This window comes from Mus caroli, chromosome 3 (assembly GCF_900094665.2).
Source record: "Mus caroli chromosome 3, CAROLI_EIJ_v1.1, whole genome shotgun sequence".
NCBI lineage: Eukaryota > Metazoa > Chordata > Mammalia > Rodentia > Muridae > Mus > Mus caroli.
The window spans coordinates 126,515,728-126,542,498 of NC_034572.1; the positions used below are offsets into that span (position 1 = coordinate 126,515,728).

General features: G+C 38.2%; 3 protein-coding genes across 8 annotated transcripts in view; 1 reads left to right on the forward strand and 2 right to left on the reverse strand.

Annotated features, from left to right (window-relative positions):
• Gstcd (glutathione S-transferase C-terminal domain containing) overlaps nucleotides 1–1,908 on the reverse strand; it is a 103,500-nt gene extending 101,592 nt beyond the window's left edge. For 3 of the 4 annotated variants that reach the window (XM_029475262.1, XM_021157657.1, XM_021157660.1), the window contains exon 1: nucleotides 1,413–1,687. The gene's annotated coding sequence lies outside the window, so the exon portion shown is untranslated. Of the gene's footprint in view, nucleotides 1–1,412; nucleotides 1,688–1,711 lie in introns of those variants that run through there. The other variant, XM_021157659.2, reaches the window with a different exon arrangement.
• Nucleotides 61–20,974, forward strand: Ints12 (integrator complex subunit 12). Of its 3 annotated transcripts, none has more exons than XM_021157662.2 (7): nucleotides 61–113; nucleotides 6,528–6,692; nucleotides 8,196–8,348; nucleotides 10,430–10,614; nucleotides 12,217–12,376; nucleotides 16,900–17,046; nucleotides 18,811–20,962. In XM_021157662.2, the coding sequence occupies exons 2-7, from the start codon at nucleotides 6,537–6,539 to the stop codon at nucleotides 19,393–19,395; spliced, it is 1,386 nt and encodes a 461-aa protein (XP_021013321.1). In that variant the 5' UTR covers nucleotides 61–113; nucleotides 6,528–6,536; the 3' UTR covers nucleotides 19,396–20,962. The 3 variants fall into 3 exon arrangements, with proteins under 3 accessions (XP_021013321.1, XP_021013320.1, XP_021013322.1); XM_021157661.2 differs by lacking the exon at nucleotides 61–113 and adding an exon at nucleotides 1,695–1,811 and having other exon boundaries at nucleotides 18,811–20,974; XM_021157663.2 differs by lacking the exon at nucleotides 61–113 and adding an exon at nucleotides 5,667–5,795.
• A 1,279-nt stretch (nucleotides 20,975–22,253) lies between these two features.
• Arhgef38 (Rho guanine nucleotide exchange factor 38) overlaps nucleotides 22,254–26,771 on the reverse strand; it is a 115,688-nt gene continuing 111,170 nt past the window's right edge. Inside the window, exon 14 of the mRNA XM_021159127.2 lies at nucleotides 22,254–26,599. Within this exon, the coding sequence (XP_021014786.1) occupies nucleotides 26,414–26,599 (186 nt within the window). The 3' untranslated portion in view covers nucleotides 22,254–26,413. The remainder of the gene's footprint in view (nucleotides 26,600–26,771) is intronic.

The window sequence follows — 26,771 nt, forward strand, 5'->3', positions numbered from 1 at the left end:
AAGCAATACTTATTTTATGATTACAAAGCTTTTAACTCCTGCCTCCCAAGAAATGTTCACAGAAGAAACTAGTAAGTCACTTTGCATTCAAGGATAAAAACAACACATACCAGGTAACAGTCTAAAATACTGATGGGCACCAGGGTAAATCCCAAATGTTTTTATGGCTACTAAATTACTGCTATTAATAAGGTCAAATGGATTATTGTTTGTGCTTATTTAAAACCATGTGCTGTTGAAACAAAAGCTAGAAAGTATAAGAGGTTTAAAACAAAACTCCTTAAGTCCACAACCACAAAGCTTTTAGTTTTGTTTGAAGTGGGGAAATACATAGTATTCTTTCCACTTCCCCCGCCCCCAGACCTCACTGCATCCCATTTTCCTTTCCTTGAGAGCCCACCCCTTCATGGACCCTTACTAGTTTAATGGTGTTTTTTTATTAGTACTATAGAACAACGTTCAAACCTCAATCTTATTTTTGAAGTTAGGCCTCTTTAAAATGATTGAGTCACAATTTCAGCAGCGTCAATGGCAGTGTATGCTCCTCAAAGTGCAGTTTAACACTCATATAGCTTAAAGCGTGATCTATTAAATGACAGTAAATCAGATGTATTGTAACAGTTTATTCTCATGGCATTTCAAGACCATATTTACATGTTTAAAGTCACTTCCAGTTCTTGCTTTTTAAATTGTGGAACAGCACGAGGGAAACTTGACAAACGCCACCATCTTTAGCAATAATGTGGCACGAGATACACTCGTCTATTTTTTCTGACCTTAAGGAATTTATGACAAAGACTTTGGTGGTGGGTATGGAGGGGGATGGAGATGGGGTGGTGTAATTCCCCAATCAAAGTTAAGAGAGGTATGTGTTTGAGTATCCTCTTTTTTAAAAAAATTTAAGCCAAAGCACTTCCCGTGCAAACTCAAGCTTTCTGTTCGCACTAATAATGGAAGAGCAACGCTGCTTTGATGGGGATAGCAAACGTCCCCAAATGCAGCAGATCCTAACTGTAAAACAGTACTCATGTACAGCGTCCAATCAGGAAAGGCTGCGACGGAAAACTGTCTTTGGGGAAAGTTAAGCCGTGCTCCAAGGTCTTTTTTTTCCTGCACTTAACTCAAAACGACCACACAACCCCCTACCAGGCAAAGGTGCCCTGTTGCTCTACCCACGTAGGAAAAAGACTAGAGGGATGGCTCGCAGCCGAGTGGCCCACGCGTCACTCTGCGGAACGGCGCGAAGCCCACGCCAAAAGCCTGCGGTGAATGTGGGGCTGGCAAGACTCTCAAGGGCTGCGAGCCGTCACCGGTCCCACCTTGGCCTCCAAGCCCAGCCCCGCCGACCCCTGAGGACGAGCGCGGATCTCAGGAGGCGGCGGGGGTACGAGCGGCCCGAGCGCCCTCTTTACCTGGTCGCAGGGGCGCGGCCAGGCAGGGAGGGCGCGGGAGCATGCGGGCGACGACACGGGCCACCGCGCCTTCCCGCCCAGCTCGAGCCGGGACTCCGAGGCTAACTTCTGGAAGCCGCGGCCTGAGGAGGAGCACTCGCCTCCCAGCGAGGCACTGAGCTGGGGAAAGGGGGGCGAAAAGAAGGAAGAGACAACGTGTCTGCGCGTCCCCCGCCCAACGCCATTCATAATCCGGCGGACCGGAAGGGGTGCCCTACGTCACTTCCTGCTGTCTCACTCGGAAACGTTCCCCTTCCGACCTGTTGCGGGAACCTTTGTTTCTCTCTTCTTAAAGCTGGTGAGGGCGGGGACGGATTCGAAGAGAGCTACCGGGAACCGACCGAGTGGCGGGGCGGAGCGGTGAGTGGTGACGAGGGTCCCCGCTTCCTGGCGCCTCGGGGGGAGGCTCGAGACCCCGCGAGGGGCGGCCGGAGCGGAGCTCCGTGGGCTGTCGGTCTCCTCCCTGCTGGAGGGGAGACCTCATAATTTGCGGGGTGGTTGCGTGGCTCCACCTGAGCGCTCCTCCTAGTCTGGAAGGACTGAGTGAGGAGGGCGCCGAGGACGGTGGCCCGGGGGATCGGGACCGTGGAATTGTCCAAGACCTTTGACCGAGGGTTCCGGAGACCTCTCTACAGCTCCCGTTTTACCTCTCTGTTCTGGCCTCCTTGAGAAGGACTTTTCCCTATTCGAGGCCGCCCCCAGTGTGTTTTGATTCCATCAAAGAATTGGCATTTCGAAGTGTCTCTTGACTCCTCTTAGCTTCTCTAGCGCTTGGGTTTGTTTTGGAATTGGGGTTTTTATATCCTGAGTTTCCAGACTTCCCCAAAGGCGAAGCACTCAATGGAAAGAAGAAGGAGGAGAAAAAGTTAATTGGAAAGGATTACAGAATCTTGCAGAAACACGAATGGGATGGTCTCTGAGTGTTGTAATGAGTATTGCACTCTCTGCAGTTTCCTTTATCTCATGCACTAGCGGGTGATCAAAAAGTTTGTTTGAAACTAGCAGGCAGGGTGAAAGAGATCTGAGAGAAAGCATCTATTTAGGTAGGGGTGCTCAATTTTGTTTGGGGACATCAGAGCAGCCTTGAAAAGGACCATTTTGGCAAAAATTCAGTTGATTCAATAAATATTTTTTAAAAACACCTGTGAAATGCTACTTGCCAGGGAAATTCCTGCATTCCCCCTCACATTCCCCCTTCATAAACTTCTGCTCTCATAAAAGCTATACACTAGTGAGATTAATGAATTAAAGACATGAAAGAATAGAAAGTGAATGCTGCAGATCAGAGCACTGTACACATCCCCACCCATAAAATAGATGATTGTCTTGCTTTTTGAGTTTGAGTTATGTTGAGAGGAAAAGACAGTTGCGTTTCATGAATGCCTTTTGCTGAAGTGATTAGAACTGTGTAGAGTAAAAGACAAGAACATTAGACTTCGGTGAGTTAGCTGAATATAATAGTCTGGTCATTGTTTTCAGAGTAACAGAGAAATAAGAGGAAGTGAGAGAAGACCATAGAGTCATCTGCCTTGAGATGGTAGTTGACAACAAAATGCGCATGACTGCTGAAGAACACATTGGTAGTGAGACTAAAGCAGGGATCATAGGACACAGAGTGTTGGAATAATAGTGGCAGGAATGAGACGAGCCAGAGAAAGAGTGGCCCAATACCAACTTAAATGTAAAAATACAAAGTATCTCTCTTGTATGCCCCTGATCTTAAAATAGGGGAGAGTAGCCAGAGCTAGAAGGGGACTTGGAAAAGGGAAGCTGGACTTAAAACTGACTTGGAGAAATAAAGGGTCAAGAGACTGCAAGAGGTCCTGTTCAGTAGGAAAATGTAATTGTTCTTTCTGGAAAGATGGGAAGTGAGCTGACCAAACAAGCATGAGAATGCTAAGTGTGAAGCCTGCTAGATAGACTAATAACCTGGGAGAGGATATGGTATTTCTTTCAGTGGCATTTGTTTGGGTGTAGACGGGAGAAGATGCCAAATAGAAGCATGTCTACACAGTAGGTAAACCTTAGAGCAGTGGGATAAGGATGCTTAGAGAACTGGAAGAGAGTAACGGAACAGCTTGTTCTAGAGTGGAAGCCGAACAGGAAGGGAATAGCATACTGCCATAAACAGAGGTAAGCAATGCAGGAGATTCTTGTGTAGGCTGGCAGTTGCATTGTGACTTGCATTGCTACAGATACTTCCTGGTGTGCCCCAACCATCCTTCCCACCAGCGCTATCACTGCCACGTCCTAGGTTATTGATAGTTTTACAGTAATAAATATTCATTTTCTTTATTTCTCTGTTTTAAACAGTGCTTAGGTTTTTAAAATAAACTCACACTTAACATATTCTTTCATCTATCTTCCTGTTCTCTATTTACATGTACATTGTTTATGCCACCTACTGCTTCTCTTTGGTTTGAAAAAGAAATAGGAGCAAGAAAGAATGGGGGTGAGGAATTAACTAAAAAAAAAATTGTCTTACAATACCCCAGATATCTTCTTGAGTTAAAACAGTGGAGAAGAAAAAAAAAAGGAAGATATAATTTGCAAAGAAGGAGGCTGTTGATTGTAGTCATAGAGAATGGTATAGCAGACTTCACATTTCACTGGCTGAAAATGAAGCTTTCTGTTAATGAACTAAATAAAATTCTTTATAAAATGTTTTAGAAGATCATAATATATGCTTAATTAAAGGTAATGTCAGGGAGAGAGAAAGAAGGGCCTGGCCCTAATGTACTGTAAATAAACCCCTGAGGTCAGAGGTTGATAAATGGAGTCATGGAATTTCTAAGCTGAGCAATACAGAAGAGGTTCTATCTGAGTACTGTTATAGCCTTTCTGATGGAACAAGTCAAAGGAACACTTCCCTGTCGGGAGCTATAAAACATGATGTCATCAGTGAGAATAGTAAAGACAGATAGATAGTGCTTGAGGAAAAAGTAGGAACTATAGGGGAATGTGTTATTAACGACTGGACTAATAAAGCTAGTTTGAGGAGGGTGAAGGGCTGAGCTCAGTAAAAACACTGGGTGGATTTGCAGGAGGAGCATCAGTACTTTAAAGAAGCCATGATGTATTGGAAGTTGCTGGATAGTTTAGTGGTCTCTAAATCTTTCTTATACACGCACACGCACACACACACAATATTCCACCATGTGCAGAACTGGGTTTGAAAGATGTCAGTAATTTATGGCAGGGGTGCACAGCATGTCAAGTCTTAGAAAAAGAACTAATTCTGAGGTTCCCCTTAGAATATTGCTGTTGACAAATTTTGTAGACTTACACCATAGGTCACCTAATTTATGGGCATCTCATTTGTGATGACAGAATTACATAGCAGTACTTTGCTTCCATTTTTCAAAAGAGAAAATATAAATCAGTGCCTCTGTCCCGTTGTAAGTATGTGTGTAGGCATCACTGTTTGCTCAGTAATCAGTAAGACAAACTGCCCTGGGTTAAGTAAACTAGTGTGTCTACAGCTACATAAGATAGGTCAGAGAAAGCTCACACTGTATTCTTCTAGCTGAAACAACACGTTTACCTCTTTAATCATGGAAATTACAGTAAATGAATTTTCCTCATCAGTGCATTTTCAAATATTCCTCCTGTCATTCTTTGAGATACTATATGTAATATAATTTAAAGCAGCAGTAGAGCCGATTTCATTTTCTTAAATTCTCACTAATATAACTGAGGTGTGGTTACTTTTTCTTTCTAGAACTCTAGCCTTCAAACTCATTATCCAGGCAATCCAGACAGATCATGGTTTAGTAGGACATAGAATTAGTAATAATTCTAATTTTTAATTATCAGATACCTTTTTAGAAACTTATAAAAAGCCTGGTGTGTATGTGTGTGTGCATGAATGTGTGTGTTCTGTCTTTCTGTCTGTCTTATTGATCTGCGCAGGGTATGAAGAGGAAAACGGAATAAATGAAACCTATTTTCAGCCTGTGCTTTCATATGCCAAGATTCAATGCACAGCAAGTTTGAATGGCATTGTAAGCCCTTGAAAATGGGAGCTTACTGTGGAATTGGGGAGAGATCTTTAACTGTAGCCCTGTAGCTGTGTTTCATTACTATGCCTTTAAACTTAAGGATAGAAGAGGATTTAAAACCTTAGTATATCAATCAAAGAATTGAACACCAAGGGTATGTTTTTATTTTAATAATTCCTTGCCTAGAAGGTATTTGGAAGAAGGACAGCCAGAAATAAAAGCACGTGATAACATTGGTATCAACTGAAAACAAAACGTGTGTTGAGAACTTTGCAGACCTTTGATGTGTGTGGCTCCACTGTCTGGCCTGTTGTTTAAGCTCCTTAGGACAGCAATGCAGTAGGTAAGGATCATTGTTCAGAGACCTTGCTTTTGAGAAACAGCTTAATGCAAGAGATCCCTCCATCTAAATGTGATATAGAAAGACTGCCACTAATGCTTTCTGGGATATTAAAAATAGCAGAGGACTGGGGAGGAAGGAAAATACACAGAAGCAAAACAAGAAACAGTTGTAAAAGCTACACAGTGACTGCGACATGAACCTGCTCTGTGATCTTATCCTTGCCCTCCCCGCCCCACACCCAGGAACACGAGATCTCTATTTTTGTGGTAAAAATAAGACTTGAAAAGAGACATTTTAATGTATAGTAAACGACTTAAAAGCAGGCAAGTTACGTGTCATAAGTTACAGATGTGTTATTAGAGATAACTAGGGAGATGCCCTGTGATTAAAGATCTTGTCAGTATTAAAACTTTGCCTTTGTAAGGTGTGGTGGCAACACACCTCCAAGCTCACCAGTGCAGAGATGCAGGCAGGAAGATGAAATTGTCCAGCCTGAGCATAGAGGGAGATCCTGTCTCAGAAATGTAGTGGATGTAGATACGGGTAAAGTTGGTAACATTCATTGTTCCAGAAGGGAGAAGGAAGTCAGATAATTTCTGTCCTTCCTTTGTCTCTAGTAACCTTTCAGATATTTTAAAATATTACAAGCAAGAAAACAAAATAGATAAGTGTTGGGATATATAATTATACACTGTCTAAATTATTCCCCCTCCTTTTTTTTTTTTTCTTTAGGTGTTTGCAATGGCTGCTACTGTGAACTTGGAACTTGATCCCATTTTTCTGAAAGCACTAGGTTTCTTACATTCAAAGAGTAAAGATTCTGCTGAAAAGCTAAAAGCGTTGCTTGATGAGTCTTTGGCTCGGGGCATTGATTCCAGTTACCGTCCAACTCAAAAGGTATCGACCTGAATACAAAGTTTGGAAAGTGTTGGAAGTGTTCAGTGATAACATCTTGATTGTCTCCAAACACTCTGTGCCATAGTAATCGTTCCTTATGTCTCAAAGAAATTACATTCTTTAGCTTTGTTCTCTTCCCTCATGCCTTCAAAGAACACCCAGAAATGTTAGTGTGGTCTAGAGCAATGGTTCTCAACTTATGGGGCACGACCATTTTGTAGGGGTTGCCTGAGTCTGTCTCAAAACATAGATATTTACATTACAATTCATAACAGTAGCAAAATTACGATTATGAAATAGCAATGAAAATCATTTTTATGGTTGATCAGCATAGCATGAGGAACTATGTTAAAGGGTTGCAGCATCAGGAAGGCTGAGAACTGCTGGTCTAGAGCATATGCTATTTTACTACCTGCTGTGCAAAAATCCCTTCTTTGCAATTTAACTTCCAGTTCTTTATAACTATTTGTATGCTGTGAAAGGTATCCAAACTTATTTCTAATTACTCTGTAATGTTTTAAGGATAAAAATATAAACAACACAGGATTTTTTTTTTTTTGACAATGAATTAAATATGGACAGGATGCTATAAGGGTAAATAAAGGTCAAGGATGACAAAGCCGTGTAGCTCCTTTATTGGTAGTGAATGGCAGTGTTATGTGACAAGAGTGTGGTTTAGTGTCAGGGACACTTTTTGAATGTCCATTTTACCTCTCGTAGTTGTGTGATACAGAATTACATACCCTGAAATGTTATGGTGTCTAACTAAGCCTTTCCTAAGTGGTTTGTGGCTATAATGAATTTTTGTAATATTAATAATCCCTGGAAATTAGTATTGCATATTTTTCTCACTTTACAGTGAGGAAACTAAATTTATTTCACCCAACCTTGGCAGAGTGAGAAGACTAAGAACTATCTTGTTGAATTGTAGAAATAACAACAAAATAAGTAAGTCAGCCGGAGTAGTGTCTACCAAGTACAGGCAGGCTTTCAGCAAGAAGTTATACTATTCTAGATCTGAAACTCCAGGTCACCCAGGTGTGGAGACACAGCTGCCCAACTAAGACGGAAGACAAAACTATGGCTAGCCTGAGTCTGATCAGAATCTGAAGCATAAGTTATGGCTACAACCCAGCTGTAGTGTCCACAGCTTTCTAGAGTGTAAGCCTGCAAGAGAATGATCACAAAAGAGTTTGGGTGATAAAGGGTCTGTGGTTGCAGTGGCTGTCTCATCGACATGCACACCATGAGAACCTCAGATAGGTACTGGTTCTGTCTCCGGTTTTCTACTGAGGCCATTGTAGGAACGGTGGTAGATGGACTAGAGTATGGTACCTTGGTTTTTAACTGGAAATTGTTTAGATCATTACTTTCTGTGCTTGTTTCTTTTCTCGGTGCTTTCTTCAGGACTTTGTACATGCCAGGCAAGCACTAAGCAGTAGACCCAGCCCTTCTACTTTGAGTAAAATGAAGGCCTCTTACCTTTTTATTTCACCTTTTTAGGATGTGGAACCACCCAAAATTTCAAGTACAAAATCACTTTCTATTAAGCAAGAGCCCAAAACATCATCTAGCCTCCCTTCCGGCAGTAGTAATGGCAAAGTCCTCACAGCTGAGAAGATAAAGAAGGAGGCCGAGAAGAGACCTGCTGATAAGGTAAGCTTTGCTTAGGTTAGGTAGGAAGGGATAAGCAATTTTCATAGGCAGAAAGAACGTCTTGTGTCCACTTCTTTATGTGGCAGTGGGTGTGGTTACATCACGATCATTTTGTAAGTATGTTTTCATAGCTGGAGACATTGAACTTTTAAGAAAATGAATAAAATCTAGATGTATATTTAACCATGGTTTGAGATAGTTGTTGTCAAGCATTTGCACCGCAAGGGAAAGTAATGACGACTCTAATCCATAACTCTGGCTGCAGTGGCTTTTGAGAAGTAAAACAAAGAAACCACATGTGACTAAACTCCAGCTTGTTACATGACAAGGCTACAGGTGATACGTGATGTGTATTTTTTGGGTAACTTGTGGAAATGGTAGTTAAAGTTCAGCAACTAATAAAGAATGCACTAAAAAGATGTTCAGTGGCCTTTGCCCTCAGGTAAGCATATTATCCCATATGTTTTCATACTATGGCTAATAATAGATGATTATTATTACTCTAACCATTGCATTATTTTTGTGCTCTTGTATTTACACAGCTGTCTTTAGAGTGTTTATATATCCCATTTAGTTATTTTTTGTTCACTCAACAGTGTTTTGTCCTTAAGTTTGTATTACGTTAATATTCTCGTGGGAGTGTGAGCACGTGTGCTACAGGGGTATCTGGAAGCCAGGGAACAAGGTGAAGGAGTTGGCTCTCCCATTTTAACAGGGTGGCTTGGGGATAGAACTCAGGCCATCAGTTTGGTAGCAACCACCTTATCCACCAAGGAGTCTCTGTGGCCAAACTGTGTTTTTCAAATTTATGTCAGTATATGTATGTCTTAGTGTGTTTTGGGTTTTTTTTTTGTTTGTTTGCTTTTTGTTTTTTACCATTTGTTTGCTACCATTAACATTGATTCTATGAATAAATAAATTTACCAATACTTTCCTGGTAAATATTTAGGAGATTTCTGTTTTTCCTTTCTTACAGTACAGCTTCAGTGAGTTATTCATATTTTTCTGTGACCATGTTAGTAATTTTTGTAAGTTATATGCCTATAAATGGATGTGAAGATAATTATATTTTTATCATTACTAGATATAACCAAATTGCTATCCAAAATCATTATAATAAATTTATACCTTTACCAATAAAGTTTAAAATTTCTAAATTCTCTGTGTACTTTCAGGATTTAATTTTTGTGAATTCAAGAGATTTACCTATAACTTTTATGTCTTAAAATTGCCAGAATTAGCTTTGGAGAAAATGTAGTGATACGTAAGTGTAGATAGGAATAGAGCTCATTATTTAGTTTTTCAATATAGTTTGAATATTACTAGTCACAAAGTGTTTTTTACATATAGTCTTTTATATATAGTGTGTATTCATGTGTATGTGTATCATGTGTTTGGATAGTGCATGCATGTCTACATGTGTGTAAATGCTCAAAGTCAACAGCAAATATCCTATGTACTTACTATCTACTCTGTGTACTGAAGCAGGTCTCTCGCTGACCCTAGAGTTCACTAATTCAAACTAATGGAACTAGCTGGCCAGGTGCCTGCTCTTATGTGGGCTTCAGGGATCCAAACTCTGGTCCTTCATGCTTGGACAGCAGGCATCTCATTCAGTCAGCAGTGTCCCCACCCCAAGAGTTTTGCTTTGTTGTTTTAAATAGCCATATTAGTCCAAACATCTTAAATGAGAGAAATAGGATAGTATATGCATTGAATTTTCAGAATTCTTTAGAATGTATAATACAAAGAGGAGTACATACATATATTAATTATACTATTTTGATTTATTTATATCTTGCTAGTTTAGGATACTAATTGCCAAGTACCTTTCTTAATTTAATTTTTAAAATTTATATAATTTCTCCCCCTTCCTTTTCCCCCCTCCTACTCCTCCATGAGTCCAACTCAAATTATAGTTAAGATTCTTCTACTGGTCCTTAGAGTGTACAGCTCTCCCTGTCAGTGTGAAAATGTCTATAAAATGAACTTTGCTGTATATTGTCCCTCGTTTCTCTCAGTGATTTAGAGTTTATGTCATGTTACTTTCACAATCGTTCAACATCTCGTTCTTTTCATAGATGAAAGATGTCACTGAAGGAATTGATGTTCCAAAGAAACCTAGACTGGAGAAGCCAGAGACACGATCCTCTCCCATTACTGTCCAAACCAGCAAGGATTTGAGTATGGCTGACCTCTCCAGCTTTGAGGAGACTAGTGCTGATGACTTTGCCATGGAGATGGGGTTGGCCTGTGTTGTTTGTAGGTAGGTTATGCTCTACCACAGAGCGTTTTCATTCTTTAGAATGAGCAAACACTCTCCTCTACTCTGTTTATCTCTGCGCCCCCCCCCCATTCAAATAATTTGTTGAGAATTTTGTTTATATTTATTATTTGGGATGAAGAACAAATAAGTAGACTGCATCTTGTAAACTACACATCTAATCCTTGAACACTGAGAACTGTCAGCTAGTTTATCTTCCAGACATAGCTTCTTTAGACTAGTATGTTGTAGTAACGCTGTCTGCATTCATGAGGCTAGAGGAAGGGATGATGCATTGTTTTAAAGGGAGGAAGAATCTATCAGAAATGTCATTTCTATCTTTTTTTAAGCTGTTTTTATTGCTTTTTCTTTTTCCTGAATTGCTGATGAGTCTTTAAAAAAATAAACTAGTACATGCCATTTCTCAAAAAACACCACTACATCTTTTCCTAAGAATAGTGGAAATGAATGTAGGCTCTCCTGAGTGACACTTTTATGCTAGAATGCATAGTTACAGAAGCATGTAATTCTGCTTGGTAGAAGATCCTTTGGTTTTGGGGTTTTGGCTTGGTTTTTGTTTGTTTGGTTTGGTTTTTTGTGGGTTTTTTTTTTCATAATTAATTTTTGTGGCTATTCTAAAAAAAATATTAACTTTTACTATTGTAGTATATTGGAACTAAGGAAATACATGCTTTGGGAGCCTTACAGAAAATGAGTTGATGACTTCTCCATAAACTGTTTTCATATACATTGTATTTTTACCCCAATCTGCTATGAAAATAAGCATCTTACAATGACTATTAATAGTAAAAGTACTAACAGGGAGAGACTTAGTGACTGTGTTTCCTTTTGTCAAGGCACGTAGTACAGTGCACTAAGCAAGTGGTGCTCGCTTTCTTGTGCTGCTGAGATGTGTACCTTTTACTACACCTGCTAGAGTATTCTGTTCAAATAGATACATTGGTCAGACTTATACCAACCATCTTGTATTAATTAGAATAAATGATTAGTGTAGGTTCTCATCTTTGGATAACATTTAATTTTTTGTTTGTTGTTTTTTAAGTAAGTTTAATGAGACAGGTTCTTACTCTAATCCAGGCTATCCTAGAACATCTAGCACAGGCTAGCCTAGAACATCTAGCACAGGCTCTGCTTAAACACACAGCGATGCCCTTCTCTTAGTCATGAGTATGCTGGAGTGACAAGTGTAAGTGTTCACACTCCGCTTACCTAACTTATTAATGATGAAGGCAAAACACATGTAGCTACCTAACAAGGGAATGTAATGGAGATACTAAGAAAGTGCTGTCATTAGTGTAGTCAGAGCCTACTACGTTTGAAAAATTAAAAAAAAACTTATAATGCTAAGTGACTAAAAATAGAATTAAACTTAATTGAAGTGTTGTAATTATTGACTAAGTATTACCTATCAGAAATGAAGGTCTTATGTAGTCTTTATACTAGTGTTTGATATTTTTCTTAATGAAGATTGATTTTTCTGAGGTTCTTTCTGTTTAACATAACAAAGTTTACCAGAAGACTGTGGAAACAGCTTTAAATTGTATGCTGAAGATACTGCAGTGTTTAACGAACTGCTTTTCTTAGACAAATGACCGTGGCATCTGGAAACCAACTGGTAGAATGTCAAGAGTGCCATAACCTCTACCACCAAGACTGCCATAAGCCGCAGGTGACAGACAAGGAAGTGAATGACCCTCGCCTGGTGTGGTACTGTGCCCGGTGCACTAGGCAGATGAAGAGAATGGTAAGAAGCACACTTTACATTCTAACCACAGTCTCACGCTCCTTTGTCCATAGATGATTCCAGAATGGAATTAGGACATTTCACATACTGAAAATAATCCTGAAAAATAAGCTAACGTTTAAGTGTTTGCATATGTACTGTAGTGTAGATTTGTGTTGCTATGCCCAAAGACATAATACATGTCCTTCTCTCTTCACCTTAATTTAAAGAAACAGGGTTGAAGACACATAGGACACTATGTTTTTCAAGCATGAAGCTTTAATCACAAACATTTTATAACACCATGACGCACAAGTGGTGAGACAGGAAGTCCCAGCCTTGTTGAGTCTGTTAAGAGGACATAGGAAAATCTTTATTCCTGAATGAGTAGAAACCAGGAAACTTGCATCTGTGCAGAGGCCTGTGTCCATCTGTCTTCCCACCTGTGTGTCTGTCTGTCTTCCCACCTGTGTGCCCAGATTCACCAGCCTTCCTCCTCATTGGACTATGGCTTTATCTTATTCTCACAATGTACTTTCCCAGTGTGCTCACACTAACTACTAATACTGAAAGCTTTATAATTTTATTAATTTAAAGGGTAAAGAAATTAATTTTATTTTATGAATTGTAGAGGTGGCTATCTACTGCAGTGGTTTGTCATCTCTTGAGTGTTCCCGTGTCTTCAATTAAGAAGTCTTAATAGAAGCATCTTTATGTCTGTTTAGCAAATGAATTTCTGTATGTTTGACCTATATTTTTTTTAAGATCTCAGTTTGTCAACTAAAGTAAAAGTCAGGAGGTCCATTTTATGTTTACTTAGATAAAGCAGAAGTAGGAAATGTTTTATTCTGTCAAAAATAGTAAAAGTTTATTAGTATATATTCTTTTTCTTTGTAACAAGAAATCTCTATATTTAACTTTTTAGTTTTTTTATAATCACTTTTTAAAAATTAGATATTTTCTTTATTTACATTTCAAATATTTTCCCCTTTCCTGGTTTCCCCTCTGGAAACTCCCATCCCTTCCCGCCTTCCCCTGCTCACAAACCCACCCACTCCCACTTCTTGACCCTGACATTCCCCTGTACTGGAGCATAGAGCCTTCACAGGACCAAATGGTGCTGGCTCAACTGGTGGTTAGCATGTAGAAGAATGCGAGTCAATCCATTCTTACCTCCTTTACATTCTTTTTTAGTTTCCTATTGAAATTAGCTCTTCAAAACTACAACCAAAATTATTTCAGATGAGCAGTTGTTATGACACACTTTTCCTCAGTACATGGAGCACACATACATGCACACAACCAGCACACACATGCTTGAACTCACAAGGACTATTCACTCTAGAAATGGAGTCCACAACAAACCAAAGTAGTCATTGTACCAATGTCCAATTGATTGGTGAGGTCACGGTGAGGGGTGATGCAAGCAGCTCCATCCCCAGAAATAGCACAGCAACACGGTGATGTCTCCTGGAGCTTGCCACACAGCTTGAAGGCTGTTGCACAGTCCAAACACCTCTGTGCAGTTTGAGTGCTCAGTCATCCCTAGCAACTGTTCACTTGCTTTCACACTGCTGGGGTGGGCTCTAGAGTTCCTGTTCTCCCCAGCACGTGACCACTTGTTTACCTCCTGAGGCTCATGAGCCTCCCCTTCTTCCTGCCAATTTGGAGGGAATGTTGCAGTTCAAAAGCGTGTGCCACACAACAGCAGTATGATACATTCCAGAGCAGGACAACCACAAAAATGAATAATTTTTAAAAGATCTTGTGAAAGACCTAAGTTTCCAAAATATTTAAATTATTATTTCTCCATCACTTTTTATTAACCAAAGTTAAAAGCTAAATTTCCTCAAGGTTTTCTTCTCTTAATTTTTAAGTTAGCTTACATCAACCTATGTACATGATTTTAATCTCTTTATATGTGGTCTTCTATAACTGACTCCATACTGATCCTTTAAAAGTAATATCCTTAAGTTAAAATGATTTTCTTTAGACCTCCCCTCAGTTGCCTGAGCTAGATGTTATGCTTGAAATCTTTCATAGTTCTTAATAGCTTTGTTTGCTAAACTTAACTGTGTACACGTCATATATGCCTCGCCTCTGCTCACTCCAGTCTTACCACTCTGTTCTGCAAGCCTCTTATTACTTAGCTACTGCAGTAGCCCGTAGAGGTCTCTTCATTTCCCTTCCATCTGTTTTGCCACTATAATGTGTAGATTTATTCATCTAGATGAGTGACTTCACTTGATCTGTTTATGTTTCCCAGTGCCCTTCAGTTACTTCCAAAGCAAAGTTGTAATATATATACACATATATATACATATATATGTGTGTGTATATATATATATATATATATGTATATATATATATATATAAAATGAGGTGTATGCCACTTAAAAGCATGTATGTGGTCCCTCTGTTTTCGCCCCATGTCTGCCTTTTAAGTCATCTTTTCCTGTTTCACCATGCACAGAGAAATGCTGCTTACTGGCTTCCTTTCCAGTTCATGTGCAGCTGATTTTCTAATGTAGCTCAGGCCCTCTTGCTTAGGGATGGTGCTGCCCACCCTGGACTGGGCCCTCCCACATCAATCATAGACATTACCACAGGCTGTTCTGATCTGGGAATTCTCAGTTGAGGTTCCCTGTTCCCAAGTGACTGCAGGTTGTGTCAAATTGACAATAACCAGCACAGCAATTATGTTTCATTTTTATATTATTGAGGTACAGGCGGTCAAAGCCAGGTCCTTGCATATGCTAGGTAACCGTAATTATATCGTCAGCACCTAATATTATGAACTCCTAGGTTAAGCTCTTACATAACTACAATTCGTCCTCATAAACACACAGGTGAAGGGAGGGAGGCATTTGTGTTGCACCTGAAGTAACAGAGCTGGGGAGGAATGCGCAGGGGTCAGCCCTGGGTCTGTTTGATACTAAAAACTGTTTTAGTCATTGCTCTGTACTGCTTACATAGCTAGGACTGTTCCTGCATTAAACACTCAGAATCTGAAAAAGGATTCATGTTTACAGGGAGACTTTGGTAGTATTGATTTTGTCATAAAATAAAGTCAGTTATTGGTCAAAATAAAAATGCTTAGGAAGAATAAATAAAATTCTTACTGAATAACATGGAAATTATATTTATAAACTTTTCTAAGGATTTGATTCACTTGTATGAAAAACCTCAAAAATGTGTTGTTATTCATGAATAATTAATTCTTCCCTTTCAATTCGGTGTTTAAAACCATGTAAATTACCAGAGTTGTTTTTAACTCATCTTCAGTAACTTAAAAACTTACAACTGAACCTCAAGAAGAAACTACTTCAGTCTTTGGCTAACATAAAAAGAAATGACGTGCACTATTTAAGGAGTGATGCTAACTGGATGCTTCCATGATTGTCTCCCACTTTCTGTGAACTCAGCATCTATGTAGTCCATCTACTCTGCATTGAGAATATTTGTTGGTAGAATAAGGGCATTAAAGCATCAGTACAAAGCCAGGACAGGCTGGTTTCCCTGCTATTATTTCAATATTTGATATTTCAATATAACATTCATCTGCATGGCATTTAGATTTAGAAACCTAGAGATGAGTTACTGTCTACAGAGGTCTTCTCTAAATGTAGTATTTTCCCCCTAGTGCTGTAGCTGGAACTCTAGGGCCTTACATGCTAAGTATGCTTTACAGCTGAGCTACATCCCCCAAGCTTTCAGAGTACATTGTTTGAGGGTGGGGGCTGTGAGAGACACACAAACAGAGAGAGAAAGAGACGGGGACCGAGCCAGAGCCAGAGAGAATGAGTTTGTTGGAGCTGGTTCTGTCCCTCCACCTTTACATGGGTTTCAGGGATTACACTCGGGACTCCAGGCTTGTATGGAAACTTCTTTACTCAGTGAGCCCCGCCCTTAGTGCGTTTTGTTTCTTTTGTTTGTTTACTTGTTTTACTTCTTTTTGTCTCTATTTGTATCCCTAGCTGTTTTGAACTCACTAGGTAGACCAGGCTGGCCTCGAATTGACAGAGATCCAGGTGCTTCTACCTCCCATAAGTTTTTAAGACAAGGTCTTAATGTAGAAATCAGGTAGGCCTTTGTACTTCTTTTATATCCCAGGCTGCCCCTAAACTCCTAGTCTTCTTGCTTCCGCCTCCTGAGTACTTAGAGACAGATGTCACTAGGCCCGGATACTATGCTGATTATCTGAGGGACTTGATTGAACATCCACAGATTTTGGTATTTATTAGGGGTTCTGAAACCCATTCTGCACGGATAACAAAGAGTAGCGGTACCATAGTTTGGGATTTTCCTTTATTGAAAACAGGAGGGTTATCTTGTTAAGATAATATTTAATGAACCCTAATTTGCATGATCGATGGTATCATTACTCTTCAGAAACTAATGAAATCTGTAAAACTATATGTTGATTTCTTTTGATATTTCAATATCATCACAATATTTTTAGAACTATTGTTAACGTTCAATGTTTATAGTTTTAATGCATTTTTAATTTTGTTATTTAATAAAAATCCATCTGTTTTTCATAGGCTCAGAAAACTCAGAAGCCACCACAGAAACCAGCGCCCACTGTTGTTTCTGTGACTCCAACTGTCAAGGATCCATTAGTCAAGAAGCCAGAAACCAAACTTAAACAAGAGACAACCTTCCTAGCATTCAAGAGAACGGAAGTTAAGGTAAAGTGTGTTTGTTTTCATTGGCGTTAAACCTCAGTGTGGCTGACTGAAGGGCAGGCTCTCCTAAAAGTTTGCTGAGAAAGTTTATTATGTGACTGATGTTGGAAGTGAAGAACACTAATAATCATTAGATAGGAAGGGAGCATTTATATCAGAGTTTACTTTCTACACTGAAGTATGAGGTGGTGCTAGGTTCCCAAGTGTGTAGTGCTTCATGCCTGTACATCCTGGTTGTGTTCTACACCATCTGTCACTCTGTGGAGCAGCCCAGGCCACAGCAGTCATTAGAGTCAAGTGCTCAGCACATCCACCTTGCTTTCCTGTTTATCCTTCATTGACCACTGGTCTTTTAGTCACTTTAAATAAGTTCTCTTTGGTGGAGTTTGATGAAGAGTCACCTCAGCAGATAGTTTCATGTTTTATAGAAGGGAAAGGAGAAAAATGGATTTTTCAAACTGGAAGTTAAGTTTGCCACACTGTGTTCTTTGCTTTCATTTTCTGTCACCAGCAGTGTGTGTCCCAGGAATTTATGTTTTGTAAGATGTTTTTCCTAATCAAGATATCATGAGATAATTATATAATGCTATTATAAAAATGTGGCTTTTCAGGACATGTGAACAAAAGTTTCAACTTTTCTTATCAATAAAACCCCCAAAGCACTCTTATTTTGATTGCTTTTTCTGGTGCTTAAAAGTATTCATATACAGACTATGTTGAAGGCAGCTTTGTAAGAGCTAAAGAAGTCTTGCCAACTATTTCATAAGAGCTCAATTCTAAAATACAAATAGATATTCTAGATTCTGTATCACTATTTTTATACTTTATGTATTTTTCTCTTTAAATACAGACAGTCCTATATCTGACTTCCCCTTTGAATGTTTTTGTGAACTTGTCTCAGTATGAAAGAATGTGAGTGAACAGAAGTCACCTATATGCTTAAAACAGCAATCAGCAATGCTTAGGGCCTCTTGTCTGTCTGTGTAGGAAGTTGATCAGAGAAGCCGAAATGTTAGAGTTGACACGTGAGCCAGGAGTGTGTCAAACCTCCCCAAAATGCCAGTGCCACCCAAGAGGCAGATGCAAAGTCTACTATGTGAAAGTTGGGGTCTATTACTATAGTTTCAATGGAAACACACACTGCGAAACTGCTTTTATGAGTTCTTTTTAATGTTTCCTCAGTTTACACATCTGAGGATATTTTATCTTAGAATAGATGTTGAAATTTTTGTGGCAACTTGATTATTTTAAGTGAGTTTAGAACTTCTATATAGACACTTCCTTTAACACATCCATCAGTGATTGAATCTTTGTCTTAGGTATTTTCTCCTGAGTGTCTTGTGTGTAAACAGTTTTTTTGGTTTGGTTGGTTTTCTTTTTTTATTAAAGTAGATTGGATTTAAATGTGTCGTGAGCTAGGTGAAACTTTGGGTGGTAAGAAAAGTGACTTGAAGAACTAAGTCTGACTCTCTCTGTCGTTTGTGACTCAATCGTAGGGCAGTTCCCCAAAAGAATCTCATGTATTTTCTCTGGAGTCACTAAAACAGTGTGGCATTCAGGAACTGCGAGTTGTGTAGCAGTCTCCCTGACTACAGAAACGCCCATGTGTTTCCCAATTCAGCTTCGTAAGAACCTAATTTTGTTGTGTTGTCCATATTGTCCACAGCATTACTTCTTTATATACAAGTAAGCATTTATATTCAAAGACATGCAGGTGTTGATTATATTTGGCTCTAATGTAAGACTTATATTTTTTATTTTTTTTAGCCATCCACGGTTATTTCAGGAAATTCTTCTAGTAACAATGTGTCCTCTTCGGTAACTAGTGGCCTAACTGGATGGGCAGCTTTTGCAGCCAAAACTTCTTCAGCTGGTCCATCAACAGCAAAATTGAATTCAGCAGCACAAAACAGTAGTGGAAAACCTGCTGCCTCATCCTCTAACCAGAAGCCTGTGGGTTTGACTGGTCTGGCAACATCATCCAAAGGTGGAATAGGTTCCAAAATAGGTTCTGGTAACAGCACTAGCCCCTCTGTCCCGTTGAAACCGCTTCCACCACTAACCTTAGGCAAGACTGGCCTGAGTCGCTCAGTTAGTTGTGATAACGTCAGCAAAGTGGGTCTTCCTAGTCCTAGTAGTTTAGTTCCTGGAGGCAGCAGCCAATTGAGTGGGAATGGAAATAGTGCTACAACGGGGCCCAGTGGAAGTACCACCAGCAAAGCCACATCAGAGACCAGCAGCAGTACCTCAGCATCTCTTAAAGGTCCAACTTCACAAGAATCACAGCTCAACGCAATGAAGCGATTACAGATGGTCAAGAAGAAAGCTGCCCAAAAGAAACTCAAGAAGTAATATGGCCAGATAGATTTTTATATCATATTACTCTAAAACTTAAAAAACAAAACGAAACAAACAAAAACCCTTACTGGGACAAAAGTTGTAATGTACTGTACCTTAATAAAAATCTTGATCAAATCTCCATTGTTTGTTACATTAAAATGCTAATATTATTTAGCCAAACTTGGATCTATTTCTTTCAGTCTGTTTATCATTTTTAATTTCCATAGTGTGTGAAAATAGTGATTATAATGACTGATTCATGAAAGAGCTTCAAGAAATTGATGGCACATGCAGATGAAAAGAAATGGCTCACCTGGTACCTTATGGGTGACAGGTACAACTCAGTAGAAAGTGTTCCAGCGTTTTATAAAATCTGAAATGTTGAGTGTCAGTCATTGTCCTCATGTCAGCTAGAATCTCTCTCCAATTACCTCCTCTTTAATCAAAATTAATTTTGAAAGTTAATTCCCCTCGCTTCCTATCATGTCTTTAGCTCTCAACCACCCCTTATCAGTTACTTAGGGAGTTGTTCCAGTACATTATGAATGCTCATACAATATACTTTCTCACGTTGCCCACTTTCCGTACCTGGCCAGTGTGTGGATATGTGCAGATATGTACATTTAATAAATGCTGACTTGACTCATCCTGGTTGCACATTCTGAGAGTTATTGAGAAGAGTATCCATTTCCAAGAGGCTTTGCAGATGGAGATTTATGACTAGTTTGCACCCAGCTTCTTCCTCAGAGTCAAAGGACAAGCTGTTTTTAATACTCAAGAATGTTTAGTGTGGTTTATCTTTGTATGAAAGAGGCTCCTACCTAATTATTCTTGAGATTTCTGTCAGAAAGTGTTCATATGTTTTGAATATTGTTAGGATATGGTTTGTCTCCTAAGGTTTTATGTGTTAGAAGCATAATCCCCAATATGGCAATGGAGTTGGTGGTTGACAGGTGGAGCCTGTTGGGGGATCAGTATGCCCTTGGGAAGGATTAATTAGTCCTCATATGTCCACTGACTAATTCTGGCCAAGAGTGGAGTTATAAAAGGCTATCCCAGAATTGACCCTTGGGCAAAATCTCTGAACTCTTGCCATGATGTGATCCTATATACATGGTCCAAGCCATTGTCTTGTAAGCTAATGCATTAGCCATTAGTTTACATATATATGTATCTATATATATATATATATATAGAGAGAGAGAGAGAGAGAACAGAGAACAGAATACTTTCTGTATCTGACCAGTAAATGTATTATAGAAAAATAGCGTCCTTTCCTTTTTATAATCAATGAATACCTCATTATTTCCCAAAACTGAATCTTGTGATTTCCTATATTCATTGAGTCAAATTGCTTTAAATCTAATCTCAGTGTATCTTTATCCCTAGATTTTCTAATATCATTATTCTAATAATAAATTGATAATCATTGTAAAAGAGAAAACGTTTAAATTAAGCTTGGTCTTTTTCTATGGGAATATTTTTAACTGTTAAATAATGGCGTTAAATTGTTCATAATAAATTAGAAACCAATATTGAAATAAACTCAAAATTTAGAGATGGAATAAATATCTATTTATATACTTAAAAATGTGCCTGTAGATGTTTTTGTTTTGTGAATCACCTTTCTGTTCATTAACACTGGTTTGGTATAAACTCCATATCCCCTTTATAAAGAGTTCAAAACAGTTTGTTTATACTTCAGTTGCAATTTTGACTTAACAAAGTGATCTGACACAAGCTTATATCAACAGCTATTACAGTTACTGAAATTCACTCCCTTGAAGACATTAGAGAAATAATGCTTAGTACAGTTTACATATTAGCTTTGAAGTAAAAAAAAATTTAGTCCCATTACAGAAAGTGTGCTGGATCTGAGAGAAGCAATTGTTTTGATATTTGTGGCACTAGTTGGAAATTTTAATGAGTTTAGGAAGTAATTTATCTTTCAGCGAATAGGATTCTTTGTATAGGTAATGTGTGTGTGTGTGTGTGTGTGTGTGTGTGTAGTAAGGGCCTAAATTAGGTATTTTTAAGGTATATATTTGATATTAGAAATTATTAGAAATTAGCTCGTAGGCCTTTATTTTTTTCCTCATCAAGTATACTACAAGAAGCAGTTATGAAATTAGCAATAGTATGTTTTTTTTTTTTTTGGTTATGTATAACAAGGATTTCTAACACAAGTTATATGAGGGGTAGAGAGCTTGTTTTGTCTTAAATAGCATTGGGATCTCTAGCTCTCCAGTGAATGAGTGAACAAGTGAGAAGGTGTCTTAGTTTTCTCTTCTGTTGTGGTAAAATACTCTGACAAAAGCAACCTAAAAGAGAAAGGGTTTATTTGGGCTTACAGCTCTCAAGGGACAGAATCCATCATGATGGTGAAAGCACGGCACCAGACCATGAGGCCAGTTGATGAGCTTGTCTCAGCTTTCAGGAAACAGGACATAGAGCAGGGTATAAAACCTCAAAGCCCCGCCCCCCCCCAAGTGACTGTTTCCTCTAGAAAGTCTTCACTTCCTCTAGATCCCATAACGTTCCAAAAAGCACCACCAGATGGCAACAAAATGATGACCCATAGGAGCCAAGGGGAAACATTGGACATTAACAACCACAACAGCAAGTGCTCTTGTAGAGATTTAGAATTGACAATTGGAACAATTCTGGTCAGTATCCTTTTCCTGTTTTTCATATTGTAATTTATGAGATTAAGCATAGAATTTAGTGAATTGAAAATAGATGAAACGACACAGAAAGAATGCTGGTCTTAAGATGCAATGATCTGGTCTTCAACTCCTTTGTGTTAGTTTCCTACTTTATAAAACACAGTTCAGATGAGATAAAATGAAAAGACTTAATACAAACAACCCCTGGTTTATAATGCTTTACTGTTTTCTTTTTTTCAGTACTGTGAAAGTCACATACATTTAGTTGCATCTGCACTTCAAGTCATCTTCCTGTGTTGCTCACATATTCTGCAATTCTATTTCATTTCCAGGCATGGGCAAAAGGTTGCAGCTCCCAGTAATTCATGTGATCATGCCACCAAGCAACTGATGCTCTCTATATAGCAATGACTTTCTGAACAATGTGAGAGTCAGTAGATCAGGATGTTTTAAACACATGGTGAGTATATCAGGATATAAGTCCACTAGAAAAGCACATCTGTATTTAAAAGTTAGATGATTCCAGATCTTGACGAGGGCGCGACAGTAGTTTTATTGGTTACAATTATAACTTGTTACGACCCCAGGTTTCACAGGAAATACATCACTTTTAACAAAATGAAATTTTAGTAGTACAAAAGTCACAAGAAATTAGAAATGTGATGGATACATTCAGATGCCTCAGTGGAATTTTAAGCAAAACAAAACAAATTTAATTTAGTTTCCCAGCATTTCCAACCAAGAACATCTTAAGTCCAGTCTTTTCCAATTTGTTGACCTGTTTTTCAAAATACGCAAAATTTACCTGCATCTAACCAGAGTATACAACCGTGAAAATCGTAGCTACATAAAGACCCCAGTGTGAGAGCCAGTAGAACTGAAGTACTATAGTTTGGACTGGATTAATTTTACATCTATGTGTATATAGAGAAGGAAGCAACTACAGAATTAGACCTTGAAGATTTGTATTCTTTACACAGGATCTATTCCTACAGAATTCCAAGTCCAGTGTCTGTCTAGTCAGTGAACTGTAACCACCTCATTAACCATAGTATAAATGTATAGGATCATTTGGTCTGAATTTTGTAAGGTCTGAATATCTTCACTAGTTAGCAATGCAGTGCATATATTAGGAAGCTTTAGTACTACAAACAACTTAAAGGGTAAGGGCTTTATTTCTTATAATCTCCTCCTTTTATTCATACAGCTTTGTGAAGTCAATGTGGTAAATAAAGATCCAAGAAGTGACAATTCCATGTCTCAGTAGCTGAAACAACCATTTGTGTAAACCACCCAGACTGTGTTCATTACAAATAGCATCAGGCATTTTAAAAGCAGTTTCTCAAAATCTGGATTGTATTTAAATCTGGATTGTATTTTGGAACGATTTGGAATGTTCCAGCATTTAACATCTGATACCCATTGCTTCATTGCTGTGACTAAACATGCATTTATCTCTTCCTTACTTCCTCCTGTCCTTCAATGTCAAGATATTTTTTCTGAAGTATAAGGTAGGTTTAGAAAGTGGCTTTGTGATTTTTTTCATGATTCTGCACCAATGATAATTTTATATTACTAGACAGATATTTTATACTCTATATTATATATGATAGTAGTTTTAACTACTAGTATTTCAAAATGAAATGTAAATAAGATGCATATATTTTTATTTATTTTAAAAAAGAAAACTAGCTACAAAAGCTTCCTCTTCATCTTGGTAAACAAAATATTGCCCACTTCAGAGGATCCTATTCTGTATAATATTAATTTAAAAAGGAATATAACAAAATACATTAGAATGCCTAGTAATTATACCAATGCAACCAATGGCTTAATCTTTTGAACTGCTTACATATATATACAACCTATAAGCTATCTTGGAAATGTATTTTTCTGAGGTCTATTAAAATGTCTAATTTCAGAATTACAAGGTACTTGATTTTAAGTAAAATAAGTAGAAAATGAAGGTAGTATATAATTTTTCAGAGCTCATGTATAGTATTGGGCTCATCATGATAGGAAAGTTGCAGTCACTGGCTTCATGCCAGTTCTTTCTCAGGAGCTAACTCAAGGGTTGGTTTTCCTGGCATGGATTTTTCACAGGTCAGACAGGAAGCATCCCTCCTAGGGCCACATCAGTAGACAAAACTTCTCCTGCATCTAATCACTGATTTCAGCCAGAAAAGCACAACTGTGCTATTTATAGAATCCTTCATTTTTGTGTAAAACATTGAAGCTTGGTGTGCAGGTGTGCGGGTGCACACAGCCATGAATAAATCATGCCTCCTTGGACATTTTCATAGTGTCCTTAAGTAGCAACTTTGGATTTCTTTTTGCTTAACCTTAGACAAACAAATTCATGCTTTAAAATTGAATTTAAAGAGCAACTAATCTTGTTTAAAGTCTCTAATATCTTTTAGAAAGTATTTTGTTGCCCTACTTAAAAAAGAAAACTTTATACTAAAACAATGTCACAAGAACGTTATAAAGCTACTTTAATGCACTTAGTAGTAGTATAAGCTGTTTCTTTCGTAATAGAATTCTATTTCTGGTTTGGGGAGCAGGTATGGTATTCAGCCAGCTGGATTATTTTGTTGTAGAACTCTTTATTTTGTTGTTGATATTGCTCAGTAATAGATGTAACCATATATATGGTTATCATATCATATAAATGATGTATATAATATATAATATATATATTGGGTATATCAAATCTTTCAAAGTAACAAATTTTTAAAAATGTTGTTAAGATTTTATGGGAAATGAAAATCTACTGTAATTGTAAGAGTAACCACTAAAAATCAAACAAAATGAGAAGTCTCACTGTTCCATGATCCTAAACACACTCTGCTTATCAGTCATAGTCAGTGTGGCTTTACTTCTAGGATATCACTGTTGTCCTCATTAAACTAAACTTTGCATGGCCGGGTACTGCATTGATTTGCACTGTGCTAAAACCCTCAGAGTTATCAGAGTTCCTGATAAACAGCAACTATTTGATAATGCTGACCAAGTAAACATGCCAGACATTTTGGTCTTCATAAAATAGTCTCTATTGAGTTGTTACTTCCAACGACTTTTGTTTTCCTTCCTTCCTTCTGAGCACTTGCCTGGGTTCACCTCATCCCCACATCTGTCCCACTTTCTCTATGTTAATCCAATAATGTCTTGGCTGAATAGGCCTGAAGTTTTGGAGGACAGCTCTCAGAGGGGTAGCGGAATTTGAAGCATAACGCCCTGCCATGATGTTATAGCTAATGCAATCCTCTGCACCGTGTCTGAATACAAGCTGGCCACCAAAAGTACTTACATCTTGGCTCTGAAGTAGAATGAACACTGCCCACGTACCTTCTAAATCAGAGCGATCCAAAATGTTTCTTCATTAAAGCCTCATCAGTAGTCATTTATGACAGCTTTAAAACCATTACACTTTCGTAATGCTTAATCAAAACAAAAACAAAGTACAAATAATGAATTTTGACTCTTCATTCTTCTCTCTCAGGCTCATGTCTATGTAAGCTCTTCATGTTGAAAAGCTGTTAAATATATAAATGTAAATCAGAGAAGTCTGAGTCCCTCCAGGTCCCTTGTTTACATCATTCTTTTGTACTCAAGGAGCATACAGTGTAGTCAGTAGGAACAGACCTTGGAACCACGTTGTCTATTTGAACCCCCTCGACCACTTGCTAGCAGTGTTTATTCTTTATGTTGCATTAAATCGTGATATAGAAATCATTTAAATGATCATGTGCATCATGGAATACATACTTAGTAAGTTTTGGATATTATTAATATCTTGTGTTTTCCTTTTAATTAAAAAAGGTATTTAAAATGGATCCCTATAAAGACTTCTAATTGCCTGTTACTTTTCTGTGTAATTAGTTTATTCTTTGACTTATACATGTATGTATAATCTGTATTGTACTCATATTGTATAAACTGCAGAATATATTGTGTATATGTAAACATGTTTATGTGCAAATAAAAAAATGTGAAAAATATGTTTAAGGCAGAGTACAGAAAAAAATATTACAATAAAGTACCTTACTCTAAGAGTACCTTACTCTTAGATCCACTCTCTTGGTGATGATAAATGAAAATATATCTTTTCAAAAGATCTCTACCTCTAAGTGTATAGTCAGAGCTGAGGCTGTGTAACTTTGCAGTTTTTGTTGGTAGTATGTCTGTCAACAATTTTTCTTTATACATCAATGAAATTGTCCTATTGGGAAGCAAGATTTGTCTTCAAAATGTGATACACTGTTCATATGGTTTGAAGGTTTCTTGCTTTCTGGTTTGAAGCTGCAGTGTCGGTTTTATGAGGTAGTCAATAAGCAACTTGCCAGGAAATGTTGCTTATTTTCTTAAGCATACGTCATCTTCCCAAGATAGTTGGCAGGCACATACCCTTTCTGACCTTGAGCTTCAGCTAACCACCACTCTTTGTTTCCACTTAGATCACAGAATCTAAGTATATGAACTCGCTGGTACTCTTGAAGGCTGAGTTCGTGGTCACTCCGAGCTTGGAAAGCATGAACTGCATAGAAAATCTAGACCAAAAACAAAGACATGGTTGGTGGCAGAACCTAAGACTGTGGAGAAACTTAACATGTTTCCACCTTTTCCTTAATCATCAGGGAAATGCAAATCAAAACAACCCTGAGATTCCACCTCACACCAGTCAGAATGGCTAAGATCAAAAATTCAGGTGACAGCAGTTGC

Excerpts from the sequence above, each read along its gene's own strand:
- Ints12 (XM_021157662.2), top strand. The coding sequence starts at position 6,537 with ATGGCTGCTACTGTGAACTTGGAACTTGATCCCATTTTTCTGAAAGCA. Across the intron at positions 8,349-10,429 it reads AGAAGAGACCTGCTGATAAG|ATGAAAGATGTCACTGAAGG; the intron begins GTAAGCTTTGCT and ends TTCTTTTCATAG. Across the intron at positions 12,377-16,899 it reads CTAGGCAGATGAAGAGAATG|GCTCAGAAAACTCAGAAGCC; the intron begins GTAAGAAGCACA and ends TGTTTTTCATAG.